Raw genomic sequence first — 27917 nt, forward strand, 5'->3', positions numbered from 1 at the left:
CGGCCCCGGCCCCGGCCCCGGCCCGCAGAGAGGTAGACGGACGGGCGGGGACGCCTCCGGCCTAGCCGCGGTGCCCACGCCCCGGCCTCGCGTTGCCGTGGCTCCGCGGAAGGGCGCGCCAGGCGGGGGCGGCGCGGGGGCGGGCTGGACGGAGCCGGGCCGTGTGAAGGGAGGCTCCGGGCAAGGCAAATGTCATTTCCCCCTTTTCCCCCAGCGCCGGCCCATGGGAGGGCCTGGAGTGGTGCTTTCATCGGGTCGGTGAGGCTGCGGAAGGCGCCGCGAATGTGGCATCGCTAGTCGGAGGAGAGGGAAGGCGAGGCTGGGTCTGTGGGGTGCATCCATAACACATGAAAGGAGACGCATCGGGGAGGCATTTGGGGGCTTTGCAATGCCTCCGAGCACCTGCTCTGGCGAGGGGGCAGGAGCGATGGAGAAAGGCGCCCCGCTCGCCTTCGCGCCTCCTCGGGGTAACGGGGGAAACGGTGAATCGGTGTGGTGCGTGGGCGCCGGATCCGGACCCTGGAGGTCTGGGTCCAAGGCCCCTCGCTGCCAAGAGGCTCGCTGGGGACTTTGGGCCAGTTGCGGGCTCTCAGCCTGTACTACCTCGCTGGGTTGTTGTGAGGGCAACATGGAGAAGAGGAGGGTCATGGGTTCCCAGCCTCACCTACCTCTCGGGGTTGTTGTGAGGACGGGATTCTGATGAGGATGATCACATAAGCTTTCTTAGCTTCTTTGCAGGTAAAAGGCATGGTATAGCTATAGTAAATCCTTAAAGAATGCTTAAATCTATGAAGTTGCTAAAAAGATAAAACTTTAAATAACGCTTATACATTGAATACACTATTGATTGTCATTTTGCTTGCTTGTTTTTGAAGTAAGCTTAAGGATAATGAAAATTTTGTAGGCGAGGGGCTTTGCATCCAACCTACTGCCTTCCAGATGGTTTGTACTGTGACTTCCATCAGCCCCAGCTAACATTGGCCCACAGTCAGGCATCCTGGAAATGGTACTGGAAGACATCTGGTGGGCAGCGGGTTGCTCCACACCATTCCTTTAGGGGAGCATTGTTATGATGCTTCAAATTTAGGGGCGGGCAGGCAACTCTGCGCCTGCTTTCATCAACTTCACTGGGGAGCAGAATTTTTAGACAAACCTGCTGCCTTCTCTACTGCACCGAGCTTCATGTCACCACTTTGAAAATTTTGAGACTAGGTCTGTGGGAATGTTTTCCTTTCTGGGAGACTGCTTGTTGTTTTGGTCTGCCTTGATGCTAAACAAGTCACTCCTTCAGGGCTGGGTTTGTCTCAAAGTCCCAGTCCTTTAGCATGGGTTAGTTATTGCTTAATGTTCTTCTGCTCTCTTTTTTCGTACAGTGTAATCTGACATTAAATCAAACATTTCCTCATCTCCTGCATGTATATTGGAGCTAATGTATGTTAGTGATTGACTGGATGGAACCAGTTGGTGATCATTCTGGATTAATTGATCTGGAATGTGAAAGGTGGGATTGCCTTTTATAAAAGCATGTTCTCATGGATACCTTTTTAGTCTGCCATGGCAAAAAGAATACATGGTGGTGAAAGGGTTGATTTGGTATAAATAATTATCCAGGTGGGTATATGACAGCTGAGACTTCATGATGTATGTGTGTGTGGGGAGGGAGGATGTTTGTTAATTCAGGCAATGATGCCAGGATGGCTTGTAAAATGTGCATTTTAGGTGGCAATGGAGAGTTTGTATCAAAGTAGAGCCATCTTTGCCTCAAAAGCTCAGGCAGATATGAGGTGACTTTCTGGGACTGTACATGTGTACTTTAGCTCATTTAGAAATTAGTTTTTGGACAAGCTGAGAAAACCACAACTTTATAATGTGTTTGCAAGCTTTCTTTCAAATTAGGTGATGAAAACTGTCACAAAGGGTATGTGTGTCTGGTGCAGGGAAGGGGTGTATGCTAATTTAACCAAATGACATGTCATTAATAAAATGAAGAGTCCCCTCCCTCAGTTTCTGAAGATAAAATCTTGCTCTATTGATGATGTGCAAAGCACCACCAAAGATGGAAGCAAGAGTAAACACAGAACTTCTCAGCAATTTTGCAAGCTTGTAATAATACAGAGATGCAGGCCATTGCACTTTCAGGGTTTCCAGGTTGTTAGAAAAAGTAGCATTGTTATTCTGCTCCCAAACTTTGCCAGGGCCTCTAGTTGGATTGAACTCTGCCAGTTACAATATTGTGAGGCTTTTGCCCCAAACAGACTCCAGCAGCAAAACAGTGGTCCTTAAATGCTGTACTGAAAAGGAATTGGAGCCCTCCCTGTCTGTTCACAGTGGCAAGGAAGGAAAAATGCTGGGGCTGGGGCAGAAATGGAGACTGCCATGATGCAGCAACAGCAGCTGCTGGGGAAAAATGATGAGTAATGCTTCATCCTGGTCCAGGGAAGGACAGCCAGCTGCTCAGTCTTGCATGCCGGCTCAGAGGCTTTGTTTCTGCCTGTACCGGGGATAATCATCGTGTCCTTTTTGTACTAGCTTGGAAATGTCACCAAAAGCATTTTCTTTGGTTTATGTAGCAAGACCTGAAGGAGGATCTCTCCTTGCTTGTGTAAGCCTATTAGAACAGCGTGTATTCAAATCTCAGAGAGGTAACTGGAATGTTCCTAGGAAGCACTTTGAAGGGGGGGGGCACACATCTGTCTCCCTGGTATATGTCTGGCTGCTTATGGCAGGGCGCCTCCTGCACCCATCCCTCGTCAAGGGGGCAGTGGGTTCAGAATTGGTGTCACTTAGGGAGTTTGCCTTGCCAGTGGATTTCCGGGTCATGAGAAGAAATAGTTCTGCTTTATTCTTCACTCAACTTGATTTGGAGTATAAGTTGAATTCAGTATAATTTTTCAAGTTAAAATTCAGTTCTGGATTTTAAGAAAGATTGGAATGAGTTCAGAGAAGAACAAGATGGTTGCAGGGTCTGACAAACCAGTTCTCTGAAGATCGTTTGGGAAAGTGTGGCTTACGCTGTAGCATGGGAGATTGCCGAGACATACTCCCTGCTGTGGAAAACTGGGTTTTTTCAGAAGCTTTCATTCCAGAGATGAGGATATTATATATGTGTCTCCCTAAATCACTCACGACTTTTCCACACCTCACAATGACTGGGTTTGGGCAATATACCATGTTGGCTTATAAGCTAGGGGTGGTTTGTTGTGTTCTGAACCCAGCAGAATGGTTTGTGACTTTCTGGCTGGCTTCAAACAACATGATAAGCTTCATGTTGATGGTTTATAAGCCATCATGGCTTATTGAGTTGTGTGAACCCAGTTGGCAGCTTCATAAAATGTGTACCACACTGTCTTTTGAGCCGCAGCTCATAACTTGTGCAATGACATCTGTTCACTTGGGGTGCCCTTGTGACGATCCATGGCAAGGCATCATGCCTCCAACACTAAATTCGTGTGATGGCTTCCCTTCCTGTGATCTGAAGTCAAGGTTATGTGAAACTCAGGCCATATTGATACCTGGGCAATTTCATATTGTAGTACGTCAGGCTTGTCCTTTTATGACAAGGCAGTGCCTGAGGTCTGCTATCTCCAGTTTTAGACCTGGATGGCCGATCAAAATGGACTCAAGCACAGACTTTTTGTACTGTCTCTCTCTCTCTACATGACTGAACCAAGGTGCAAAATGGCTGACTTGAGAGACTTCTGTCCTCACCTGGATTCCATAGGTGAAGTCACCAAGGATGACTTGCTTCACAAATCCAAGGTAAACAAACCCTTGTTTGCCATAAAACCATCCTCCCCTTGGCCATGTGTGTGCATTTTCCCTGGGGCGAGGACCTGGCTGCCTAATTCCATAGTAATACAGTAGCACAAGGCCAGCTATGACAGTGATTGTATTTTTAAATTTTCAAATTTACATGCTATTGTTAAAGCATTAGGCATTGGAAAACCTTTCCAAGTGATCTGCTAATACACCCTAATTTTCCTCCTGTTCACCCTTGCCAAGCTTCTGGAGCTTATACCTATGAGGAAAAGTCAGATATTGGAAAATTTGTCTATCTCTGAGGACTTACTCTTTTCCCCTCCTTGTGAACACAGGGAACATGCCAGTCTTGTGGAGCAGGGGGACCAAACCTATGGGCCTGCCTTCAGGTAAAGAAATGGCTTGAATATCTATCCTCCTGTATATTTATTTAGTTACTTATTTAATTTAAGATATTTTTACCTCATCCTACATGGAAATCGTCCCAGGACGGCTTACAATAATAAGAACAATAACTAAACAACATATATAATAACAAAAAACAAAATGTGACTGTAAATATATTAAAACCAAGTTAAAATTCCTCAATCCTTAAAATAATGGGTAAATAAAAAGGTTTTGCCTGGCGCCGAAAAGACTATAGAGTCGGCAGGCGCCAGGCGAATGTCTCTGGGGAGGCGCCTTCCACAGTCGGGGCAGAGAAGTCCATAAGAGCCGTGTGGTCTCTAATGTTCGAAATTAGTTCGTGGTGAGGTGCTGAACTACTCCAGGTAGACTTCCAGGTTTGGGGGCGTGACACCCGGATACGTTGGGCTCATCCTGTGCATGCATACGTGCGCACCCTGTCTTCCCTTAAGCCACGGGTCTGCTCTGTCTCTTTCTCTCTAGGTCGGCTGCCCTTACGTTGGGTGTGGGGAATCCTTTGCCGACCACAGCACCCTTCATGCACAGGTGAGGGAAATCTGTCCAGAAGCAAGAGGCGGTTGACTCTCAGAGCGGCTTGAATATGAGAGGCCCTCCAGCCTACAGATTAAAATGGCAGACTGGAGCAGGGAAGGGGTGTGAAGGGAGCTGAGATTTTTGAGGCCAGAACAAGAGCACCAAATGAGCATTTCAGTGCACCGGGCGAGGCCGGTCTTCCCTTGTCTCTGTTGCCACGTGAAGAGCCCTGGCAGTAGGCAGACGCGGCTCGCTGGTTCTTTCCCTGCTCTGCAGTCCAACAGGACGAGTGTTCGCTGGAGAGCGCAGACCTTCTTCACGTCAGGGAGTGGGACGTGAGCCTCCTCCATCGGCTCCTTCTTTGGTGATGGAGGGGCCAGGTTGGTCCTTCCTGGGAGGCAGGGGGTGCAGCCTCCCCATGGCCCTTGCCCCTCTGGCTGATGGCCAGAGCCGGAGGGCGCTTGCCTTCTGCTGGCCTGTCCCAGGCTGCTCCAAGTGCAATGGCTGAGTCTGCATGCTAAAATTTCTGTCTTCCCCTGGGAAGCAAAACTGCCATTTTTGCTTGGTACACAGGAGGTTTTCTTTCATGGTATTTAAGATTGCTTGGATCTTGCCTTTTAACATCCTGAGTTCTTGGAAAAGATGAATCAGAAGCATTAACTGCTCTTTTCTTGTTCTGTTTCTTGGTGTTTCTTAAACATACTAGGCCAAAAAGCACAATCTGACAGTGAACCTGACGACATTCCGAGTGTGGTGCTACGCCTGTGAGAAGGAGGTTTTCTTGGACCAGCGGCTGGCCTCCCACCCACCAGCCCCAGTCTCAAAATTAATGGAACAGGTGGTTGCCTTGTACCCTCGCTGGGCTGCTGCTTTGGCCTGAGTGGGTCCACCCAGGGACCCGGTTGAAAGCGAGGGAGGGGCAAAGCAGGGGCTCTGCCAGCTTGGCCCCAAGGGAATGCCACACCAATTGCCACTGCTGTCAATAAAAACGGATGTGGTCAGGGACAAGCCAGAGGGGGAGGACCAGGAGGACAAACAGAGGGGCAGGTACGTTGAGGCCGCCCAGATGCAGCAGCCGAACCACAGCTGGCAGGAAGACTTGCATCGCTGAGGCGTCATGGCAAGGGCCAGGCAAGGTGCGAGGAAGAAGAGCTCTGTCGCTGAGGGAGGAGCCGGCTCTCACGTAGCTCTGTCCTTGGGGCTCCCAGCTGGCACTCGGCAGGCAGCTGAGAGCTCCTGCAGGGCCTGGGCTGCTCCTGCGAATGCCGAGTGGGCCGTTCTGCCTCCGGCTACCAGGTGGCGCCCCAGAGGAGCTCAGAGCCTTGCTGGGCCAGAACAGAAGCCTGTCTAGTCCAGCATTTGTTCCCACGGTGGCCACCTCCCTGTCCCAACAGGAAGCCCACCCCCACGGTATGGACTCCACGGCACCCTCCTGCCCATGTTCCCCAGCAACTTTACTCAGGCCTGTTGCCTCTCTGATACTGGAGGCATTGCATAGCCCTCATGACTGATAGTAGCTGACGGCCTCTATCCCGCACAAGGGAGTCTTTTGAAACATCCAGGTTGGTCAGCACAGCCACCTCCCGTGGTCGCAATTTCCGTATTTTATCTGCGTGCTCTGGGAGGAGGTGAACCCTTCCCTCTGCCCTGCCCATCCACCATTCAGCTGCACTGGATCTGATTTCTAGTATGACAAGGGCTGGAGAAACCTCTTCCTGTCCACTTTCTTCAGCCATGTATAATTTAATACACTTACCATGTGTCCTTTTAAAAAGCCGAACAGCTCCAAATGCTGTGCCTTTTATTTTTTTGCTCCTTGAACGTTTTGGTTGCCTGCTTCAACACCATTTGCATCTTTAACATAGCCTCGGCAAGCCGCAGCGACAGTTTTCAGTCTGAATTCTTTTGGGTAGTTCTGTCCTGCTTCCAACTGACAGGCGCTACATCACTCAAGTCCACTGTTAGAGGGAGTGTCAGCAGCTACTGCTGTTGCCTGTGACTTGCAGCTCGCTTTTATTTTTCCTTCACACAAACCACCATTGGCATCTGATGTTCATTCAATTGCCTTTGCTTCCAGGACTCTCCTCTGCCGGTCCATCCTCTCAAAGCTGTTCCAATTGCAGTGGCTGATGAAGGGGAGTCAGAGTCAGAGGATGATGACCTTAAACCGAGAGGTATGCTGCTTGGGCACTGAGCTGGGAAATACTCTCCCCTTGAGTGCAAAATTGTAGAAGTGCGGATAGTGAGTGACACAGTTCCCATTTCTCCTGTTTCCTCCTTCCCTAGGCCTTACAGGAATGAAAAATCTTGGGAACTCTTGTTACATGAATGCTGCTCTTCAGGCCCTCTCTAACTGGTATGTTATAGAGCTGTCACTGGAGCAGGAGGGGGCCACCTGTGTCCATGATGTATACATGCCCACCCTCAATAGCTTACGATTGAAAATTTGACTTAAGGGGAATGCAGGAAGAGCAAGGCAACACAGCAAGCAGACTTCTACCCAGTTAGAATTTTCATCAATCGGTCTGGACTAGTGTTAGTGACACAGACTGGCAGCCACAGTTCTTCATGGATTCAGACAGTAGTTTTTTCAGCCTGAGATACTTGAAGGGGATGACACCTGAGACCTTGTGCCTGCAAAGCACAGGCTCTACTATTGAGCTGTAGCAGTTCTGCCTGAAAGTGAAGTATTATTCTAGTTCTCGTGGCTCTGAAAAATGGGGCGCTTCAAGGTGGATGAACAGAAGGAGCCTTTTGCTTTACGTCTAGTCCAGCATTGTCGGCACTGACTGGCAGCAGGGACTTACCACATGTTCAGCCAGGATTCCCGCTTTGTCCTAAGTGGAGATGCTGGGGGTCGGACTTGGGTCGCTCTGCACGAAGCGGGTTCTCTGCCACTGAGTCCTTTGCTTTGGGAGCGTGGCGGCGAGCTGAAGGAGGCGCACCATGAGCAGTTGCTTGAGCTGAGTATGAAGGGCCCCCTCTCAGTATTCAGCCATGTGCTTTGCATACAGAAGGCCCTGTGTTCAATCCCAGGCATGTCTCAGTGAGGCCTGCGAAGGTTGGGAGAGATCCTTGGTTCCTGTCCCCTGAGTTTGAGTGAGGCAGGATTGGCAGGTTGGGACAGTCCAGGGCCATTTTCACCTCCAGCACTTCCCTCTGGAGCTCCAAACAAGGAAAAGGGCATCTGGACTGGCCATGGAACACTAGAAGGATCAACATTAGCTCGTTTTCAGGTCAAGACTTGGTAATCCAAGGTAGCTGTGGAGCACAGAAAAGGTTGAAAAGGCTTCAAAACGGCTGCCTGGGATGCTATTTTGATTAAAGCTCTGTCACACAAATCCATGCCACCAATTTTGGGGTGCAGCTGAGGCCACGGTCAGAGCTATATGCAGCCCATGGGTGCTACATTGCCCCCCCCCCCCCCCGAAGAAGGGCAGGCAAGGTGCCTCCTCTCTTTCTCTCCCCTCCCCTCCCAGCTTTTTATAGCCGTAATCTGAAAGAATGTGTTGAACATGTGCTACATACGGACGTTCAAATGGGTATTAAGATTTCTTAAGAATGTAGTTAGAGGACTTGGCCTGTGGGTGCCATGTTTTAGTTACAAAATGTTGGCGGAGTGGGCAAAATTGGTTCTGGAAAGCTGTTCTGGCGGACAAATGTTGATTCCTGAGGCAGGGCCTTTGTGGACAGTCTGGCATTCTGAGGGCATCTGGGGGCTCCTCTTACACAACGGCTTATGGTGCGGGTGACACTCTCCTAAAAAGCCTACCATGGTGGCTGCCGCTGGCCACAAAACAGCCATTTCCCAGAAGACAAACTGGTGGAGCTAAAGGGTTACACGCCCAAGAACCCGAGTTCCAGGCAGAGGCAGGGTCTGACCTTCCAGGCATAAACTTATTCTTTTGAACTCAGTGCAAGATGTTACTGGAGGCAGAACCTCAGTCAAAAAAGTGTTTTATAAAATAAGAGCCAGGAGAGGCAGAGAGCCTGGTGAGTTCCATGCTGTTTTGTGAGAACATGATTTCATATTACTGCATTTTTCTGGAAGATATTTCCATTTTCTCCTTTTTTTTCTGTGTCTAAGCACAATTGCTGGGAAATGCCTCACTGGCCTCTCTTTACCTGCCCTTTAGCCCCCCACTCACACAGTTCTTTCTGGAATGTGGCGGACTTGTGCGCACAGACAAGAAACCCGCACTCTGCAAAAGTTACCAGAAGTTAATTTCTGAAGTGTGGCATAAGAAGCGGTGAGTACAGAGAATCTATTTCCAAACTTTTAACAGGTTTTGGAACTGAGGCTTGTTCTAAGACATAAGACAGGGTTCTCCCCCAGTTGTTGATGGATGAAGGAAGCTGGTCAGCTCCTCGAATGATTGTTAAAGTCAAACAGTCTGGCCTAAGTTGATAGTAATGTAAACTGGCATTGTTTACATACCATGCTATGTTGTGAGTTTTTGTGACTTGCAGTTTTGCACTGACCAGACGCAGTGGGACTTAGTTCTGAGTAAATGCTTGTAAGATGGAGCTAAAGGTAATCAGTGGCTTCTGTCCTGTGTAGAGCAAAGGAAAGGAGGAGGTGTGTTGCTGTTCTGACACCTGGGGGCACACTCTGGGCCAGCCTTTCCCAGCCCGGAGCCCTCCAGCTGTTTAGGACTGCTTCTTCGGGAGTGTGTGACCATTGGCCATGCTGGCCAAAGCAGACTGCAGGTGAAGTCCAACGCATCTGGAGGACACTGGTCCAGGGAAGGCGGCACCGGCTTGTGGCCACGGTGGTTGGGCACTTGGCGAGCCTTGAAGGGACTGAGTGGCTGGAGATCTGAAGGGCAGAAGCCATGGGCGGGGGGAGGCTCACGTGCCTGGAGAGGCCTCCTTCCTCCCTGTGTCCAAAAGGGAGAAAAGGCCTCGGACTGTGTTGTGTGGACAGAACATAGAGATGCATGTTGCGCCTGCTAAAGGATGGGCTTGGGCTGGTGCCACACTTGCCCGGGGCTGTCATTGCCAGCCGTCTTTTGAACCGCGTGTCTTCTGACCATCTTAAAGTAGATTTTCCTTTTTTACCTTAGTTTTATTCCCCACCCACTTTTTAACCAGCCCCAGCTACGTGGTCCCAAGCAGCCTGTCCCATGGAATCAAGTTGGTGAACCCGATGTTCCGCGGCTACGCACAACAGGTGAGCCAGCGTGCAAGCAGCCTTCTCTGCGTTGTCAGGATCATGGACTCATAGGATGGTGGAGCTGGAAGTGGTAGGCAAGGTCCTCAGGTCCAGCCCCCAGCTGCCATGGGAGTATTTCAACCTCCAAGGCATGCTGAGCTAAAAACGGCATGTTTTGAGTCTTTGAGGGAGCCGTGGCTGGGCGCTGATGAATGACGTGCATCCGCTCAGCCACTTACCCTTTTATTAGAAGAGACGAGGCAAATGTGCCGGCTCTGTTTCTGTTCCTGGGGACTGCGGACGCCCTGACGCTCACAGGCACTGCAGTTGGTTCCCCCAGGATCCCTGCCCTTCCCGATATTCACTTTAAGATTTTTCCACCGTCTCTTTGTAATGGGGTGGGGCACACCCTCCACTGCTATCTGCGTTTGGGTTCAAAGGACTTGGGGTTCTTGTGCTTCTGCCTTTGAACTTCTGGATTTGAGTTCAAGGGCAATTTCCTTTTTTCCCGTCTCACTAGTTAACCTCTGGGGAAATGAGTCTTCTGTGACTGGCCGTGCCCACCATGCCAGCCGTGTTTTGACTAGGCTGCCCCCATGGCGGCCATTCTTTGCATAGGCTGCAAAACACCATCCAAATTCTAGAGGTGCCCACTGACCGTACATGTTTGGGGACCCAGACTTCCAGTCTTCTAGTCTTCTATTAGCAGATCCTGAAGAAAATAACTTGGAAGGGAGCCAATGGGCCTTGCGTTTCTGCAGCGATCACCCCTCTCTTTTCGCCATCCCAGGACACGCAAGAATTCCTGCGCTGCCTGATGGACCAGCTCCATGAAGAGTTGAAGGAGCCAGTGGTTGCTGAGATGCGGGACTCTGACTCCAGCGACACGGATGACAAGAGGGAAGGCGACCGCAGCCCTTCAGAGGACGAGTTTCTCTCGTGTGACTCAAGCAGCGACCGGGGTGAAGGAGATGGGCAAAGCAAAACCGGCAGCTCCCTTGCGGAAGCCGAGCTCCTGATCCAGGATGAGGCTGGGCGAGGGATCTCTGAGAAGGAGAGGATGAAGGACCGCAAGTTCTCCTGCAGCCATCGGCGGAGCAACTCTGAGCAAGTGGACGAAGATGCGGACGTCGATACCTCTGTGATGGCCGTGGACGGCAGGGCTTCCCCAGAAGCGCCGCCCCCTCCTGCTCCTCACCCAGCCAGCCCCTCCAGGACCCCAGGTGCCTTGCCACCCCTTCGGCCAAACTCAGTGGGCTGCATCCCCCCCCCACGCTTCTGCTGCCTTTTACGCTGGGTTAAATGTTTTTGAATGAATATTTATTTATTTATTTATTTATTTGAAACATTTCTATGCTGCCCCATTCGCCGAAGCCCCGGGGCGGCTCACAACATAAAATTAAAATGTAATATATCCAAATATACAACAAATTATCTGGGGTCTCCAGTGCAGTGTCCATGGGAACCACCGTGCCTGGGGACACTTCTCTTCGAGCCCCACAAGCTCCCTGGCCTTCCTGAGCTCGATTGTTCACACGTAGCTTCCACTGGGCGGCCGCCACACTGCCTGGTGGGCTGGAAAGCCAAGCGCTCCCCTCCAGTGCCGTCGCTGCTGCGGTTCGAAGAGCGGCCACGGCTTGCAGCTTGGACCCCACCTCTGCCTTCGACTTTGGTTTTGGGCACGTTACTTTTTGTTTAGTCTCGTGAAGTCCGCCTCCTAGGAAGTGAGCGTGTGACCTGCTGTGCTCACTCTGGCAGTCCTTTCATGAGAGCCCCTGTGACACTCCCCAAATCCCAAATTTATTTCAACCTAGAGAAAGATGGAGGGGGCAGAGCTCCTCTTTGCAGCATGCCAGCCTCCTTTTTGAAAAGAGGGGGAAATGAAGCAAATTGGAACAACAGCGCCAGGAGGACAGGTGACCTGGGAGGCACAACGGGAAGTGTCAAGGGCAGCACCTTGGGGTCCCCTGCTGTAACTGACGGGGGCACAAACAGCTCTCCAGGAATTCCTCCTGTGCAGGGCCGGTTGAGCTGGGCCAGGCTCATGCCAGGGCACTGCTTTAGGAACACTGGGTCAGAGCAAGGGGCCGGCTAGTTCAGCGGCTGACGAGTTTCCTGCTGGAAACCCCAGAGCAGAGAGAGAAGGCAGCAGCCCTCCCCGCTCCCCCCAGCCCAAGAGCACACAGGGCCTAACCCTGGCGCATCTTGATGCAGCTCCTTTCCAGGAATGTCTCTGATCCAGCCTTCCCAAGCCGCTGCTCTCCCCACAGATGTGTCACCCTACAATTCCAAGGCAAGCTGACTGGGAATGATGGGGATTGCAGCACCGGGTTGGGAAGGCTGATTTGATCCCTCTTTATGGCCTTCCCAGATCACAGAGAGATGCACTGTGGTCGCAACAGACCTGCAAGGAAGTGGTTGCACTGAATGGTCAAAACATGGGAAAAAATGTTTTGCACAAGCCATACTATTTGCCCTTTTCCAAGCTCTGTGTGTGGTGCTCAAGGCCACTCGCAGCGCATCCAGAAACAGCTAAAACAGCACCAAAGATTGGAGCGGGACAGCCAGAGAGAAGGGCTTGCCAGGAAGAGCCGTCGCTCGAGGCTGCCTCACAAGCACGCCTTCCCCCGCCACTTCTCTCCTCACACAGAGCCCGATAACGATGCCTACAGTCACTGCTCCTCACGGCCCTGCAGCCCGGTGCACCACGACGTGCTCGCCAAAGTCTCCAGCAGCCCTCCGCGCTCGAGCCCCGTGAGGCTGGGACCCACCTATGTGCTGAAGAAAGGTAGGCCTCGCAGGGTGGCAGCCGTCTCAAACGAGGATGAAGCGGAATCCCCAGGATGGGTCTTGCCTCTGCCAAGAAGCTGCTCTCCCCTGGCCTCCACTTTCCCATGTGCAGCTTCACAGCACCATGGGGAAGATTGGAAACCGTGGCTGGGCGCCTGCAGTGCTGCCTCACAGGCTGAGGTCCTGGCTCTGGACTCGCAGGCCGGCCCTCTGGATTCCCCTCAGCAGCCGTGCCCCCTCCTTTCGCGCACTGCACGATCGCGATGCGAAAGCACGCTGGCCTTCCCCCGCTGCCCCACTGCTGGAGGGACCTAGCCGGCTGCCTCCGCAGGGCTGGGAACCAAAGGGGGCACTTTGGGGGCAGAGAGGGCAGGAGGCTACCTCAGCCAGGAGAGTGTTGACTTGCAACCGGCCACAGCAAAGCATAGGTTAAATAGTTCACAATTTGCTGCCATTACGCACATATCAGGTCTCCGATTCTATGGTGCGCTGTATTTACAAAGATTGTAAGCCCCTTCGAGGAATCTGCTTGATAAGAGGATATGTTTCCACTCAGTAAGCTGATCCTGAATAAAAAGGCCTATTGAGTTCAGTTGGATTTACTCCCAAGTAAGCGCATATGGGATTGCAACTATAGTGGGTGTGAGCTTGGAAAAGCTTTGCTCCCCTTGTGCACGTGCGCCCTGCCTGACCCTTTCCCCTGGCCAGGCCAAGCAACACTCAGGCTGTGAAGCCTGCCGCTTAAACAAAAGTCTGTGCTCCAGAGAGCGGCAGCAAGTGCTGGCTTTTAAGCAGCGAATGCAGCCCAGAAGAAGTGTGACTTCAGAGGAGAGAGCTCCAGAGGCGTGGGGCCACAGCTGAGAAAGCCCTGCCCTAGGACCTGACAGCCAAGCAGCTCTTGCTGGAGGGGCAGAGAGCAGGGCTTTGACTCTGGCCTCAAGGCCTGGTAGGCTCACCCAGGCATGCAGAAGGGGAGTTTCGCCAGGAGACTTGCCCTCTCCAGCTGCCACCCTCTCGGCTGAGGCCTTGGGACAGTCTTCTGCTCAAAAATGTGGCCAAGTTTCATTTACTCTTTCTCTGTCTTTAAAATCTCCTACCTCAGCTCAGATGCCAGTTTCGGGCAAGAAGAAGAAGGAAGTCCGTTACCGCAGCGTCATCTCTGACATCTTTGATGGCTCCATCCTGAGCCTCGTGCAGTGCCTCACCTGTGACCGAGTGCGTTTCCTTACTGCTGCTGATCCAGTGAAAATGGCAAGAGGCTGGCGCTTTCCAAAACCCCCTCCTCTGGGGAGGCAGCCTTCGCCCGGGACCAGTCGAGATGCCGCTTCTCTCCAGTTAGACCGTTTAGCCCAGACGCGTTGAACTCGGGCCTAGGGGCTGCCTAAGGCCCTCCAGGGGTCCAGATCATGCCCCTCCTCCTTCTTGGCCTTTGTGCGGTTTTTACCCTGAAAGTCCAAAGGCCCAGTGGCTTGTGCTAAGAGCTTCAGGCTGCAGTGAACGGGTGCTTTTGGCCCCACCCAACCCCAGAATGCAGCCCCTGAACATTTCTCCAAAATGCAATTTGGCTCCCCGCCACTGAATAGGGCGACCGCCTGAACCCAGGTCTCTAGCCTTTCTGCCAGGTCTCTGGCCAGGTCTTTCCCAGTCTCACCTTGGCTGCTGGAGAGCCTAGCAGCCTCCCTGGGGAGCAAGGCACACACTCTGTCCCAAGCCAGCCTCTTCCAGCCTGGTGCCCTCCAGGTGGGTTCGGGCTACAACTCCCGGACCCTGCAGCCTGCATTGCTGAGGAACACGCACCGTGGACGGCAGCTTGGAGAAGGCCTGCTAGGCCATGAGTCATCCAGCAGGCATATTACGAGGAGCTGCATCGGGGCCTCCGAAAGATACACAGGGTCACATTGTAGGTCAACTACTTCAACATAACCCCAGTTCAGGATTCCCCCCCAAATCCAATAGTATGCAGCTCTGTTTGGCTGAATTTAAAGTCAGTAGAGAATTCATACCCCTCAAAAGTTTGGGGGTTTTGGCTATGTGAAGGGTAAAAATTGCCTGCCACTCCCCTTGAAGAGTCCCACCTTCTGTTTTTTCTAAACAAGTTACCCTTTGGTTGACTGCCTCTTCTCAGAGCCGAAGTGGCAACTCATTCAGAGCAGCGGCTCCTGGAAGCTGCTGGCTGGGCTTCACCATTGGAGGGCCAGACTAGCTGGGAGTTAATTGGAGGCACGTTTGCAGTCTGCACACTTTTAAAGATGCGCAGAGCAGCTGTGCCCTGTGAGCACGTTTGGTGAGTTGGATGGCAGTGGGGAGGGACGGGTGAGCCTCTCTTCCCGACCCTGCTGCCATTTGGACAAAAGCCGTTCCTCTGCAGCTGCCAGGCCAGGCCTCTCCAGCACCTTGGAGTGACGGGCACATCGGGGATTTTGATCGTGTCCTGGGTGTTCTAACGAAACGGCTACCGTGCCGTGGTGGGCGTGGCTGCCACAAGCCATGCATCTCCCAGGACAGTGAGACCAAAAGAGAAGTAACGTGTCCTTGCATCTAAGTGCAAGGCAGGGATTGGGAACAGCGCCCCAGGCAGCCAGGTGGTGACCGTGCCACCAGTACCTAAAATTGCAAATGTTACTTGAACCCAAATAAAGGTGGTTCTGGAGGGTGGCCCTTTGCTTTGCAGCATGCAGTCGCCCAAGCCCAAAAATCATTCATTTAAGCAACCTTTAAAACTGAAAGACAAATGGGGTGGAGCATGGCAGGAAGGAGAGGGGTGCTTGTGTTCACACTGGTGCCCACAGGCGTCCCGCTGAAGACGGCTGCCTGTATTTGGCACTTTAGGGCCCTTCGCGGCTGGCCCTGGGGGCAGCAGAGCCATGCGGCAGTGTCCTTCCCAGGCTGGGCGGGCACCACATGAAGACTGGTGGGGCGCGCCAGTGGCTCCTTCGTTTGCAAGACTCAGTGGGGGAGTGGCTGGGCAGGAAGAGGCGGGAGCTGCTGCCTTATGGCCTGGGCTTTCCTCCTGTCTTTGCAGCATAGGAAGGACTGTGTTCGGGTGGCTTCCCTTCTGCCAGGGCAACATCTGGAGCTTCCCCTGCGTCTCTCACACCCCAGCCTTTTTCTGTTCTTGTGGGGTGCACACACTTGCACAGAAGGACGTGTGAGTTTGCCGCAGCACCTGCTGTTCACTCTCGAAAAACGTTCTGTCTTGTTCTGAAGCTCTCCCCCTTGCCCCCTGCGGTACCCTCAGGTATCCACCACTGTGGAGACATTCCAGGACCTGTCGCTCCCCATCCCTGGGAAGGAGGACTTGGCCAAGCTGCACTCGGCCATTTACCAAAATGTGCCGGCCAAGACGGGAGCATGCGGAGACAACTATACTGCTTCGCAGGGCTGGATCGCGTTCATCGTGGAGTACATCCGAAGGTGTGTGGGGGAAACGATGCTTCTAACACTCTTGGAAGCAGCTTTTCCAATATTAGAGTTGTGAGTGGAGGCAAGGATCAGAAAGAAAATGGTTCAGCTCTTGGATGTGTGTAAAGTCACACTGGGGAGAAGTGCTTTGAGAGCATTCCCTGCGGAAGGGTTTAAAATGAGATCCACAATGCAGACAGGGGTGGGCAGCTTGGCTTTGGCTTTTACTGGGGCCCAGAAGTCCAGCCCCTGCGCCTGGTGTGGGACGGTGGCTTGAGGGCAGGGCCAGTTACCTGCAGCGCCACCATGAGGCTCCATGAGGCTCCGTGCTGACTGTATCGTGGGCGGGGAGCCTCAGGCTGCTCAGCTTTCCCGGGGCCCTTGCCTTTTTCCCTACCAGGGACCATGTTTTCCTTTTCCCCTCAAAATACTGCTCCGAGGTTGTAATCACTGGCAGTAAAAGTGGGCTGCTGCTCCTGGTAGTTTTGTCCCTGACCCATTTCCCTTCCTGGCCTTCCTGCCACTGAGCTCGCTGCCACCGGGCCCTTCCAAAATGGGATCAGCACTCGTGCATATAGGCAGTAGCCAGAACTCTAGTTAAGGTAGCCGGTGTGGCGTAGTGGTTAAGACTGCAGGGCTGGGACTCGGGAGATCTGGTTTTTAGCCCCCACTCAGCAATAAAGCTCACTGTGTGACTCCGGGCCAGTCACCTCGTGAGCATCTTAGTAACTATTATTTGATTTAATTTATTATATATTTTATCCACCTTTTTTCCTTTGAAAGAGCTCAAGGCAGCTTACATAATTCTCTTCCTCCTCTCAGTCTTATTTCACAACAGCCGCCCATTGCGGTAGGCCTAGGTGGAGAGTCCACAACTGGCCCCCAGTCAAGGGCAGTTGGGGCCTAGAACCCAGATCTCTCGAGTCTCAAACCAGCACTCTGGCTCTGAACAGAAGCTTTCCTTGTAAAGCTTACCTGTGATCCATCCCGAATGCTCTTGTTATGGAATGCTGTGGCTACCTGAGCGCTCATCTTGAAGCGCAGAACCTTTGGGGAGTGGTAGGGGCTGAAGGCTGGAGTCCAGAACAAGCCAGCCCTAAGTGATGTATCCACCTCTTCTTACTTACCTGGCAGGTTTGTGGTATCCTGCATCCCCAGCTGGTTCTGGGGTCCCGTGGTCACACTGGAGGACTGTCTTGCTGCCTTCTTTGCTGCTGATGAGTTGAAAGGTATGTGTGTACGGGCAAGCAGTAGGAAAGGCCCTCATGGAGGCGTGCGGTGTGGTTGCTGCACTGAAGTGGGGCGGGGATGTGCAAGGCACTTTTTCAGATGAACGGCTTCAGTATCTTCGCCTTTTAGCCTGTCCCTGCTCTATGGGGCAGGAGGGAGAGCTGGACATCTTTTCGTTTGATGGCCAAAGTCAGTTTCAGAAAAGCTCATGGGCGGTGCGTTCCAGGAGTGGATGAGACCCAAAGCAAAAGGGTACGGACCAAAAATACCAGCCCATTGTATCTTGAGGATCTTTCTGTCAGTAACTTCCCTGGGAGTCTTCCGGAATGGTGGGGGAGACTGCAAGAGTGCGTGGGAGGAAAGTGGGTGGGACTGGGGGGGCGGCCATGCCTGTCTGGGGGACCTCAGTGGGCTGGATCTGAGCTGGTAGGAGGCAGTTTCGCAGAGTCGTGTGGTCTGAGCATCTTCGTGCAGCTGGGGCAAAAACGGCAGAGACTTCCATCTGGCTTGCTGGAGACTCCTCAGGGTTCCCCTTTATTTCTGTCTTACCGGTCTGCAGGCGACAACATGTACAGCTGCGAACGATGTAAAAAGTAAGTCCTTAGGCTCCCTTTCCATGCTCCTTTTGGCTATTTTCTCCTCCACCCCCAGCCTTCCTGACCACTGGCCATTGCATATGGGGCTAATGGGAGCGGATGCCCCAAACATCTGGAGGATACCAGGTTGTCTACTGGTGCCCTGCATTCTGGAGAAAGCCTTGGGAATCTGCAAAAAGGGTGGAAGAGGAACCAGGAGGTGAAGACGGATGTCACCTCCACGAGAGCAGAGGCTGATACAAACAGCTGTCATTTACTGTGTCCCTCATGCGGGTGAACTGGAAAGGGGAACATCATGGAAATGCAATTGTTGGTGTGTTAAAAACAAGGCTTGGGGGTTTTGCAATTTGTATTTCTCTTTTCTCTCTCTTTCCCCAGGCTGCGGAATGGAGTCAAGTACTGCAAAGTCCTCCAGCTCCCTGAGGTAAGCAGAGGAAGCTTTGACCAAGTCAGTTTTCCAGGATGTGGCAGCTAAATTTGCACAGTAGCTGATTGTCAGAGGGATCAACTGTGTCTCATTCCATTCAAGGAACAGGATTGGGCACTGGAAGCATTTGGACATGCTTTACAAAGCATGAGGAGCAGATAGAGAGACATTCTAGCCTTGTTTCTCCTGCATCCCACATATATAATTTATGCCAACACCAAAAAAAAAAATAAATCCAAAATCCACCACTGGGCAATACCTTCATTAAATCCACCCAAAACAGCATCAAATTGTGCAAGCTTTCAGGGCCTCCAGAACTCTTCTGCTGGCCAGGTGGAACAAAGATCAAGGGGTCAGGGAAGACACATTTGAAAATTTTGGCCAAATGTGCTGGGCATGAATCCTGCACTCAGGATAGGTTTTCTCTAAAAATGGAAATTGCAGGAGTGGTAATAGAAGCCACTGGTTTTAGCTTACTCCTAGTGATGCATTTTGGGAGAGATGAGCTGCGATAGTTGGTCTTCATTGCTGAGGTCAGACGTGCTTCAGCAGTTGTTTGATTTTTTTAAGTTAAGAAACTAGAAGTCCTGGAAGAATATAACAGTTTACAAATGCACACAGGCCTTCGAGCTGAGACTGCCTTTTGGAAAAGCCTCAAAGGTTCAGTTAGGAACACCTTGGACATACCCTGGAGCTTTGCTGCCTTCTCTTCTTCTAGATCTTGTGCATCCACTTGAAACGCTTCCGGCACGAGGTCATGTACTCCTTCAAAATCAACAGTCACGTCGCGTTTCCCCTGGAAGGGCTGGACCTTCGGCCGTTCCTGGCCAAGGAGAGCGTGTCGCAGATCACGACCTACGACCTCTCGTCTGTGATCTGCCACCACGGCACAGCAGGCAGTGAGTCCTCCCCGCCTCCCCCGTCAGCCTGGGGCATGTGGTGGGAGGACGGCGTGGTCAAAGGCCACACGGTGCGGGATCGGCAGCCGGTGGGTTCCTCACCTCAGTGTGGCTGGACCGCAGTGTGGCTTTGAGGTGAGTTCATCGGCTGGACATGTGGAAGCTGTTGCACCTGCCACCACCCATTTGCCGGCCTGCTGCCGATCACGCGGTTGCCCCCAGATGGTCACACCCCTTCCCCGGCCCCACCGCTGCTCCACAAGCGCGGCTCAGGTGACGCTTTCCATGCTTCTGTGCAGTCCGCCCACCCACCCCCATACCAAAGGGTTGGGACGTCCCTGCTAAGGCTGAGTTACTGCCAATAAGAGCTTCCAGCTGGAGGAGGCTGCCGTCTTGGCCCCCCCCCCCCGCTTTGCCATCAGCCCTGCCCACTGCTGGAATATGGTGCTCCGGAGCATCTCCCAAGCTGAGGGGGGCCCTCTCCTGAACGTGAAACCACTTCCCCTCCTCTGCTGTGCTGTAAAATGGGGCTCTGGTGATGGTGGCAGTGCCTTGGCTTTGGCTGGCCGAGCTGCCTTCGAGCCAGGGAGAGGCGGGCTGGCAGGCGGCCTCAGGAAGGAGCTCCTGGAGCAGCCACAGTGGTGCCTCTGCAGCTGGACCGTGGGGACCACGTCCAGGGCCCCTGCAACTCCCCGTGAAGTCCTTGGCGAGGGACCCTTTTGCTTTCCCCCACCGCCTCCGCCAGCCTCAGCATGTGGCCTCCCGTTCCTTGCAGGCGGGCATTATATCGCTTACTGCCAGAATGTGATCAACGGCCAGTGGTACGAATTCGACGACCAGTACGTCACGGAAGTGCACGAAACGGTTGTCCAGAATGCAGAGGCCTACGTTCTATTCTACAGGTGAGGGCTGGCTCTGAAAGGAGGTGGCTCTGGGGAGCATGCCTTGTTTCTAGAATTGGGGGCGGGGGGCTAGGGACAGATTTCCTGGGGCTGGAAATGCGGGAAGGAGCTATTCTTCAAAGCACTGAGGTGAGAGAGCCTCAAACTGGGGACCTGGGTGTTCACTGGGTGATGTTGGTCTAGTCACGCACTCAGAGCCTCGCCTGCCTCACGGGACTGTTGTGAGGATAAAAATGGAGTGCAGAACGGCGCAGTCTGCCTCAGTTTCCTGGCAAGAGGGAAAAGATAGAAATGCAGTGCAATTACAGTCAAACCTCCGGCAGCATTTGGAGTGCCACAGAACTCCTTGTCTGTCAGCCGGCCCTGAGAAAAGCGCTCCTAGGAAAGCCCCTAGCTGCAGTCTGTGTGTCGCAAATGGTGAGGGGCAGCAGCAACGGCCCCTCCTGAAGGGGAGGACATTCTGGGGCTCTTCCCTTCCCAAGCAGTCAGCTGTCTTTCCACGGGACAAGTTCACTTCCGCTGCCCCGCAGTTCGCAAGCCTTTTGCTCCCAACTGGGGCAAAGCAGCCCTGGTGTTGGCGCCCAGTGCCTCCCAGCAGGTGTCTGGGGGTGCCTGCCCGGGCTGCTGCACTGCCTCAAATGCTCCACAGTGCCCAGACGGCCTAGGGAACTGTGGGGCACGTTTTAAAGGACGGCCTCCCTGGTGAGCCCACAGCCTTGGGGGACGCGCTGAAGGGCGCGCTGCCGCAGCTGAGGCCCCCCAGCCCTGGCGCCAGCCGGGGGGAAGCACGCAAAAGGAGAGCAGGGCTCCCGCCCGCCCGCCGCCCACCCGCCTCCCCTCTGCCCTGGGCCATCCCGCTCCCTCCTGCTGGGTCTTCGGGCCTCCAGCACCTGCTGCCCTTGGCAGGGAGGGGGTGGGGGCGGGGGCAGGAGGGCCTGCTGCGCTGCTGCTTCACACTGCCAGCCGTGCGGATGCCCGAGCGACCTCCTGGAAGTGCAGAGGAGGGAATTCGCCTCCAGGGTCCAACGCCTGCTTCCCAGTGACTGGTGGGGCAGGATCAGGGGACCGCCAGGGCGACTGTGGGGCCTGGATCCCACACTTCAGCGGGCCCCTGCTCGCCGCGCCCAAATTTGCTTCCAGGAAGAGCAGCGAGGAGGCGGTGCGGGAGCGGCAGAAAGTGGTGTCCTTGGCCACCATGAAGGAGCCCGGCCTGCTCCAGTTCTACATCTCCCGCGAGTGGCTGAACAAGTTCAACACCTTCGCGGAGCCCGGCCCCATAACCAACCACACCTTCCTCTGCAGCCACGGAGGTGAGGGCAGGGGGTGCCCTGGGCGGAAGGCAGCCGCCGGGCCCTGCGCTAGGAGGGGTGCGATTGCGGGCCGGTCCCTCCCAGTAGCCGGTGGCCGAGCTTCCCGTGGCCTCTCCTCGAGTTGCCCCCGCATTGCCTCTGCGGCAGAATCCCCTCCCTGCGCAGGCACTCCCGTTGGACCACATGGCTTTATGGGGTGGGAGGGCCACAACGCACACCCTGTTCGTTAGTTGCAGTGTGCTGACCTGTTCGTTGGCCAAAAAGGCTCCTGCAGTGACTTAGAAATTTCGGCGTCCCCGCTGTCAGGCTCACGCTCTGAGGAGCAGGCGCAAGCAGCTGGGAGGGAGGCGGCCAGGTGCAGGGACGCTTTTTCCAGCTGGAGAGGGCAAAACAGGCCCGCGGCAGCTCCTCCTGCTCCTCCGCCTGAGAGATGAGGCTGCTATGGTCCTGCTCTCGCTGCATGGGTTTTCCAGGGGAGCTGGGCAGGGGCAGCCCCTCCTGTGGCAAGGCCGGAGCCCGAGGGGCTGCCCACTGGCACTGCCTGCTCTGCTGCCGCCCCTCCCATGGCACCTGACCCAGGGCCAGGGTGGTCTCCCCGCCTGCGGGCAATGCTGGGAGCACCCGGACAGGCCTGAGTGAGCCTGGGGAGCCTTTTCCCACAGACAGGGCCACTGGGAGATGCCAGCCTCCTGGCTTCCCTGCTCCGGTCTGGCTGGAGCATTCCCCTGGGAAACAAGGCGCCGCTCCCCGGGGCCTGCGGGAGGGTCGGCCCCCAGGGGGTCCTCTTTCCTTCACTCCCTGCTCTCTCCTCCTTTGCTTGCAGGCATTCCTCCAAATAAATACCACTACATTGATGACCTTGTGGTGATTCTTCCCCAGAACGTCTGGGAGTATCTTTACAACAGGTGGGGAGGCAGCCCGTGCAAATTGTACTGTCTGCACCGCTCCGCACCCCAAGAAACTTGCGTTGGGGCTGTCTCGTTTAAAACCAAATTTCCAGCCCTCAAGGTAGAGGAGAGAGCCTGGTCCGCACGCTCAGGGTGCCGGCCCCTTCTCCTCCGCCCTCTCCTCTCGCGCCTGCCCTGCGGCGGCCTTGCTCATCCCGTGCCCTCCCGAGGGTTAGACGGCAGCACCCCATTGGCTGCCCCGTGGGATCCAGGCCTGGGTGTGCGCGCTGAAAGAGGTGCATTTCTCCCGCACCGCTGGCCCAGCCCTGCGTCGAGCCCTTGCGCGTTGCCGCCGGGGGGCCGGGGGGGGGGGGGCGGGGGCTGCCCCTCCTTTCCCGCCGTTCCGCTTCCGGGCCCAGCATCTCCTTTGCCCGCAGGTTTGGCGGTGGCCCCGCGGTGAACCATCTGTACGTGTGCTCGGTGTGCCAGGTGGAGCTGGAAGCGCTGGCGAAGCGGAGGAAGCTGGAGATCGACACGTTCATCAAGGTGCCGTCGGGGCGCGGGCGGGCGGGCTTGAGTGCGTGGCCCTTCCGGCGGCCCTTCCCGTGCAGGCGGGGCGGCGGGGGGCATGGCCGCTTTGTTCCTGGGCTCCCCGCCCAGCACGCCGGCACATGGCTGCGCCGGGAAAGCGGGCACGGCAAGGGCCTGCCCACACGGGGACGGCGGGGGAAGGTGCCCCTGAAGTGGCTGTAAACGCCCGACGGTGGGACCCGCGCGGTGTGTGTGGGGGGCCTTGGTCTCCCCGATGACCCCCCTGTGCTTGGCCCCCAGCTGAACAAGGCCTTCCAGGCTGAGGAGTCTCCGAGCGTCATGTACTGCATCAGCATGCAGTGGTTCCGCGAGTGGGAGGCCTTTGTCAAAGGCAAGGACAACGGTACGCCTGGGCCGGGGGCGGGGGGCGGGGGGGGGCCGCACGGCGGGGGCAACCCAGTGGCAGGGCGATCTGCGGGACACGCTGCAAGCTGAGCTGCCCCCCCCCCCCCAGAACCACTTTCTCCGGTGGGCCGGCCACGTTGGCGGGGTCACTTGCAGGTGCAGAGGTCTGCCTGGCGTGGGGGCGTCCTCCCCACACCGCAGCTCAGGCCGGGAAGCAGCCCTGCTTGGCCCTCCCGGGCACTTGCACCAGCTCAGAGCTGGGTCCGGCCGCTGGTGCAGCTCACGGGTGGGCCGGGATAGCAGGCAATGGGTGCTTCCTAAGGCAGCTGGCAGTGAGCCCAAGGGCTCCTTCCCGAAACAGGGCCAGGTTGGCAGAAGGGCCGTCCCTCGGTGCGTTCCGCTCCAGGGATGAGCGTGCCGGCTGCACCACTGGCCCCACTCAAATCGGCAAGGGGGCAGCAAGGGGAGCGGGTAGTGGCTCTTCTCCGCAGTTTCACACAGACGGCAAACAAGCTGGCCTAAAAATTCACCCGATGGACCGCAGAAAGGCAAAATCGGGTGGGAGCAGGAGTTCAATAAACTACCCGGGGGCACAAGAACAAGCCAAAGGTTGCAAGAGGAAAGTCACCAGCTTGGGTGGCCTTCGAAGGGGATTGAGCAGCTCCCTGGAGGAGGCAGTGATCGATGCTTCCAGTCCCGGTGGCGGAAGGCTCCCTCCGTTCTCGGGGGCAGCATCCTTCCGCGCACCAGCTGCTGAGGAGCATGGGCCGGGGTCTGCCACCCCGGGGCTCGCCCGTGGGATCCCATGGGCAGCTAGTGAACTGCTGTGGGCAGCACGCTGGACGGGAGGGACCCGGCCTGGCCCAGCGGGCTCTCCTCCTGTTCCCAGCTGGGACTGTCTGCTGTGCATGAACTTAATTCCACGGAAGTGGTGCTGCGTGCAACCAGGTAGCCCGAAGCAGATCTGGACCGTGTGCCTCCTTCCCTGTAGAGCCTCCTGGACCGATTGACAACAGCAGGATTGCCGTGGCGAAAGGAAGTGGACACGTGCAGGTCAAGCAGGGTAAGGCTCCTGGACCCCCTCCCCACCTCCAGCAAGGGAAAACGCGCATCTCACGGCAGCGGAGGGTTAAAGCACAGCTTTCCCTGCCTTAAGGAAGGAGCCAGTGGCTTCCCATACAGGGTTGCTGGGGTCTAGCAGAGAGGCTCTTTCCTTGATGCATTTTCGGAACTTGCTTTTTCAGTCCGGAACTGTAGCTGGGACTGGCCCCACAGGCCGGGAACTCACTGGCGACTGACCCAGCCTGCAGAGAAGAGCAGTTCCTCTTCCAGTGTTTCATCTTAGGTTATTTTATTGCATTTTCTTTGTCTTTGTTCTGGTTTTGATTTCAAACTGCATAATTAAAAAAATGTGGGTGCCTGTTTGGGACTGGGAGGAGGGGATGCGTGGGGGGTGGTTTGCAGAGGAGAGGGCGAGCAGTGGTGCTCGGTGTGACGGCAAGGTGCGGCTTCCAGTGTCCAGGCCCATGTGTCTGTGGACACCAGTGCTGGGGAACCTGGGCAGGAGGTGCTGTGGCCCGCCCCTCGTGCCTTCCGGTTTCCGGTGAGTGGCGGTGTGGCTGTTGTATGAGCAGAATGTTGGCTGAGGGAGCCCCTTGGCATGAACCAGGCCTGCCCTTTTGCATTCTTGCGGTCATAACAGTTAACGTTAACATTTTTGACAAGGCGAGGAGAAATTTGCTGTCGTGGAAGCCACTCGTAAGCAGCACTTTCTGGCTTCTCCTCTACAGGAGCTGATTATGGGCAAATTTCCGAGGAGACGTGGATTTACTTAAGCACGCTCTACAGCGGAGGCCCCGAGATCGCCCTGCGGCAGAACGTGGCCCAGGTGCAGGAGGTGGAAAGTCTGCACGGAGAGCGGAAGATCGAAGCAGAAACAAGGGCCGCCTGAGCAACGGTCCAGCCGACCCCAGAGAGGAGGTGCCCGGCAAGTGCGCTTGTCCCCCAGGAAAACTGGGGTTCAGTCAGCCACCTTTTCCTGAGTTAGGCCATTGGGGCCATCTTGGCTGGCACGCCAACTTTCTATGCCAGCTAGGGATGATGAGCATTGTAGTCCAACCAATTGGCAGGCACCAGGTTGGGGAAGAGCGGTCTGCTGCCTCCGGTTACAGTTTTTCGGGAAAACCCAGAAATCCATGATTTAATGAAATGGGAAAGCACCCAGCTAAAAATCAGCAGCCTGCGGGGGAGGGGGGGGCTGGAGCTGCGGCCCAGCGCCTGGGCGGGGAGGGCTGGCCGAACAGTCAGTCTTTCCCGCCCGGCGTGCCTCGCACAGGGCTCCCCCAGTCCTGCCCTGGCCGTGCTTTCCGTATCTCTGTGCTAAACTTTCAGGGCGGCTCTTGTCGCAGTTTTCTGCTTCTGGGAGCTTCGGGTTTGTCCGCAGGCTGGCCCTGTAAGCCTTTGAGTGCGAAGGGCCCGGAGAGGGGAAGCCTGCCGAGGGGACTGTTCCTGGGGGCAGCAGCCCCTTCTGCAGGGGCACGGCTCTGCCCAGAGTTTCTGCGAGCAGGAAGGCAGGGCCTGACCTCCGTCCCATTGCCTTTGCTAGACCGGGCCAGGCTTGGCTTCCCCACCGGGGAGTGGACATTCTGCCTCTGCAGGGAGTCTGCGAACACTCTTGTTTTGAACCCAGAACGTGCACAGCAGTGGCGGCCACCTCGCCCCGTCCACCATGAGTTCTGCCGTAGCTCCTCAGAAACGACGTTCCAGAAAGGCCGGCAAGGCCCGACAGCCTCACGGAAGAAAGAGTGTCCCTCCAGCAGGAAGAGACAAGGCCTGTGTTCCCTCCCGCTCCACCCGGGAAAGCGCCTCCTGGCCAGCTGGCCGGCCGGCCGGCCTCAAGGCACGCGCTCCCTGCCAGGGCCAACTCTGTTGGCGGTCAGCGTGGCCGTTGGTGGCCCCCCTGGCCACCCGCCCAGAGGAGGGCCACGTTCCGTGGCTTCTCTGGGCTTCCTGCCAGTTCAGCAGAAGCAGCGGAGCCCAGGCTGGCGGGGAGACATGACGTGCTCCTCGTGCCTCGTCCGGAGGATGCCGCTGCGCTGGCGTTCCTTCCGCCGCTGCACACCGGAGGGCGCTGCTCCCCTTCTTCTGATCAGCGGGCGCTTTCTGATCTTACCTATCACTATTTGTGTATTTATTTGCAAGGATCAACCCCCCGTCCTTATTCACCGTGACTGTTCTCCCGGACCCCCCTTCCCGCTCCCCCAGATTTCACAAAGCTCACACGATACCTTGCTGACCTTGGCGCCCCGAAGCAAACAGTGGCCCTTGTGGGCGCATCCCTTCAGGCTTGAACCGTGCCTGCTTAGCGGCGCCTTGCCCTTCGGAGGGCCTCGGCAGCGAGAAGCGCAGCAGTACTGGGATGCCGGCCGGCCGCAGGCGGCTCCCCTGCCTGCCCCCACAAGCATCCCCTCAGTGTAAGGGCAAGAAAGCCAGCAGCTCGTCTCCCGACTGCCCCCCTCCGCGGAGCGCGGGCGACCAGGCAGGTCCTCCGAGGAGCTCCGTGGCCCCACAGTGCCTGCGGGACTCGGAGAGGTAGAGCGGGGGCACGAAACCGCTGCCGAGGCCCGGCACAGCACCCCGACAGCCCTCGGCAGAGGAGGTTGTGAAGGTGCTGAGCCTCGCCACTCGCTCTGATGTCGCACCTATCCTGGTTTTCCGCAAACGCACACGCAGCCTTCCTTCGCCCACCTCCTCTCGTTTCCCTGAACGCTCCCAGGATTCCATGGGCCTCTTCTGGGGCAAGCTGTCCCTTGTGAGCGGGACGGGGTGGTCGTGGGATGAAGGGGTGGGGCGAGCGAGGCTTTTGGAGACCGGCTGCTCCACCAGCAGCAGTTGGTGGCCGTTTCACCAAGAGAAAGGCGGGCCCTTCTTGCGCACGCCTCCTTGCTTTCCCCGTTGACTGGAACGTCCCGATCCCCGAAGGAACTGCTCCCGAGGCGGCCAGGGAGGACTGGGCCGCGTCGCTCCTCACGCCTTGTGTCACCGGAGCCTGGCGCCCGTGCCTGTTTGCCACGGAGCTTCTGCGGCAGCAGTTGTGGTTGTGCTCCGTGCGTGTGCTTCCCCAGAGACGGACCCCCCAGGGTGTCTACCGGCTCCTGTGCTCGAGTCGCTCCATTCTGCTAAGAACGTGAGCCAATAAAGTTGCTTGCCTCTCGCATCGTGTGGCTGCTGCATTGCTTGGCTCCGCGCGCGCGTCCCTGGGCCAGAGTGAGGCAGGCAGGGTCTCGTGTGGAACGCGAGCAGCACGTCCCGGGCCCCCACGAGAAGGCCGCCCTGTGGGGAAGGGCCCCAGGCTGGCAGCTCCTCGTGACTGGAGATGTCAACAGGCTCATTCCGAGCTGTCCACTTGGGGTCAAGCCCTCCTGAGAAGTCAGTGCGGCATGCGCTGCTTTCAGGAAGGCAGGTCCTGCGACCTGGCGCCGGACACGGGCCCCTTGCCGCAGGGCCAGCCCCTTCATCCCCCACTGGGGGAAGCCATGGGACAGTGGGGCATTCAGCCTGAACGCAGCTGGGGTGCATGGGTGTCCTGCGCTAGCGGGGCCTCCACCCAAGGGCCATCCTGACCCCTTCCAGCGCCACTATGCTACGCTTCTTGCCTGTTCTGCCAGGCTGTTACGGAGCAAGCC

General features: G+C 55.8%; 1 protein-coding gene across 9 annotated transcripts; it reads left to right on the forward strand.

Annotated features, from left to right (window-relative positions):
* Positions 1-27448, forward strand: USP20 (ubiquitin specific peptidase 20). 9 transcript variants are annotated; one of them, XM_044453012.1, is made up of 24 exons: positions 1-32; positions 3672-3759; positions 4095-4148; positions 4648-4710; positions 5405-5536; positions 6776-6872; positions 6985-7054; positions 8835-8948; positions 9793-9871; positions 10644-11076; positions 12504-12641; positions 13746-13894; positions 15882-16057; positions 17180-17274; positions 17835-17868; positions 18250-18295; positions 19017-19197; positions 19973-20099; positions 21240-21409; positions 22233-22314; positions 22734-22842; positions 23128-23230; positions 24224-24295; positions 25023-27448. In XM_044453012.1, exons 2-24 carry the CDS (start codon positions 3679-3681, stop codon positions 25181-25183), a joined length of 2766 nt encoding a protein of 921 aa, XP_044308947.1. In that variant the 5' UTR covers positions 1-32; positions 3672-3678; the 3' UTR covers positions 25184-27448. The 9 variants fall into 9 exon arrangements, with proteins under 9 accessions (XP_044308947.1, XP_044308946.1, XP_044308941.1 ...); XM_044453011.1 differs by lacking the exon at positions 1-32 and adding an exon at positions 346-738; XM_044453006.1 differs by lacking the exon at positions 1-32 and having other exon boundaries at positions 1519-3759; positions 25023-25219; positions 25838-27448.
* The last annotated feature ends 469 nt before the right edge of the window (positions 27449-27917 follow it).

This window comes from Varanus komodoensis, unplaced genomic scaffold (assembly GCF_004798865.1).
Source record: "Varanus komodoensis strain SLA01 unplaced genomic scaffold, ASM479886v1 scaffold77, whole genome shotgun sequence".
Lineage (NCBI taxonomy): Eukaryota > Metazoa > Chordata > Lepidosauria > Squamata > Varanidae > Varanus > Varanus komodoensis.

Excerpts from the sequence above, each read along its gene's own strand:
- USP20 (XM_044453005.1), top strand. The coding sequence starts at position 3,601 with ATGGCCGATCAAAATGGACTCAAGCACAGACTTTTTGTACTGTCTCTC. Across the intron at positions 5,537-6,775 it reads TCTCAAAATTAATGGAACAG|GACTCTCCTCTGCCGGTCCA; the intron begins GTGGTTGCCTTG and ends CTTTGCTTCCAG. Across the intron at positions 6,873-6,984 it reads TGATGACCTTAAACCGAGAG|GCCTTACAGGAATGAAAAAT; the intron begins GTATGCTGCTTG and ends CTCCTTCCCTAG.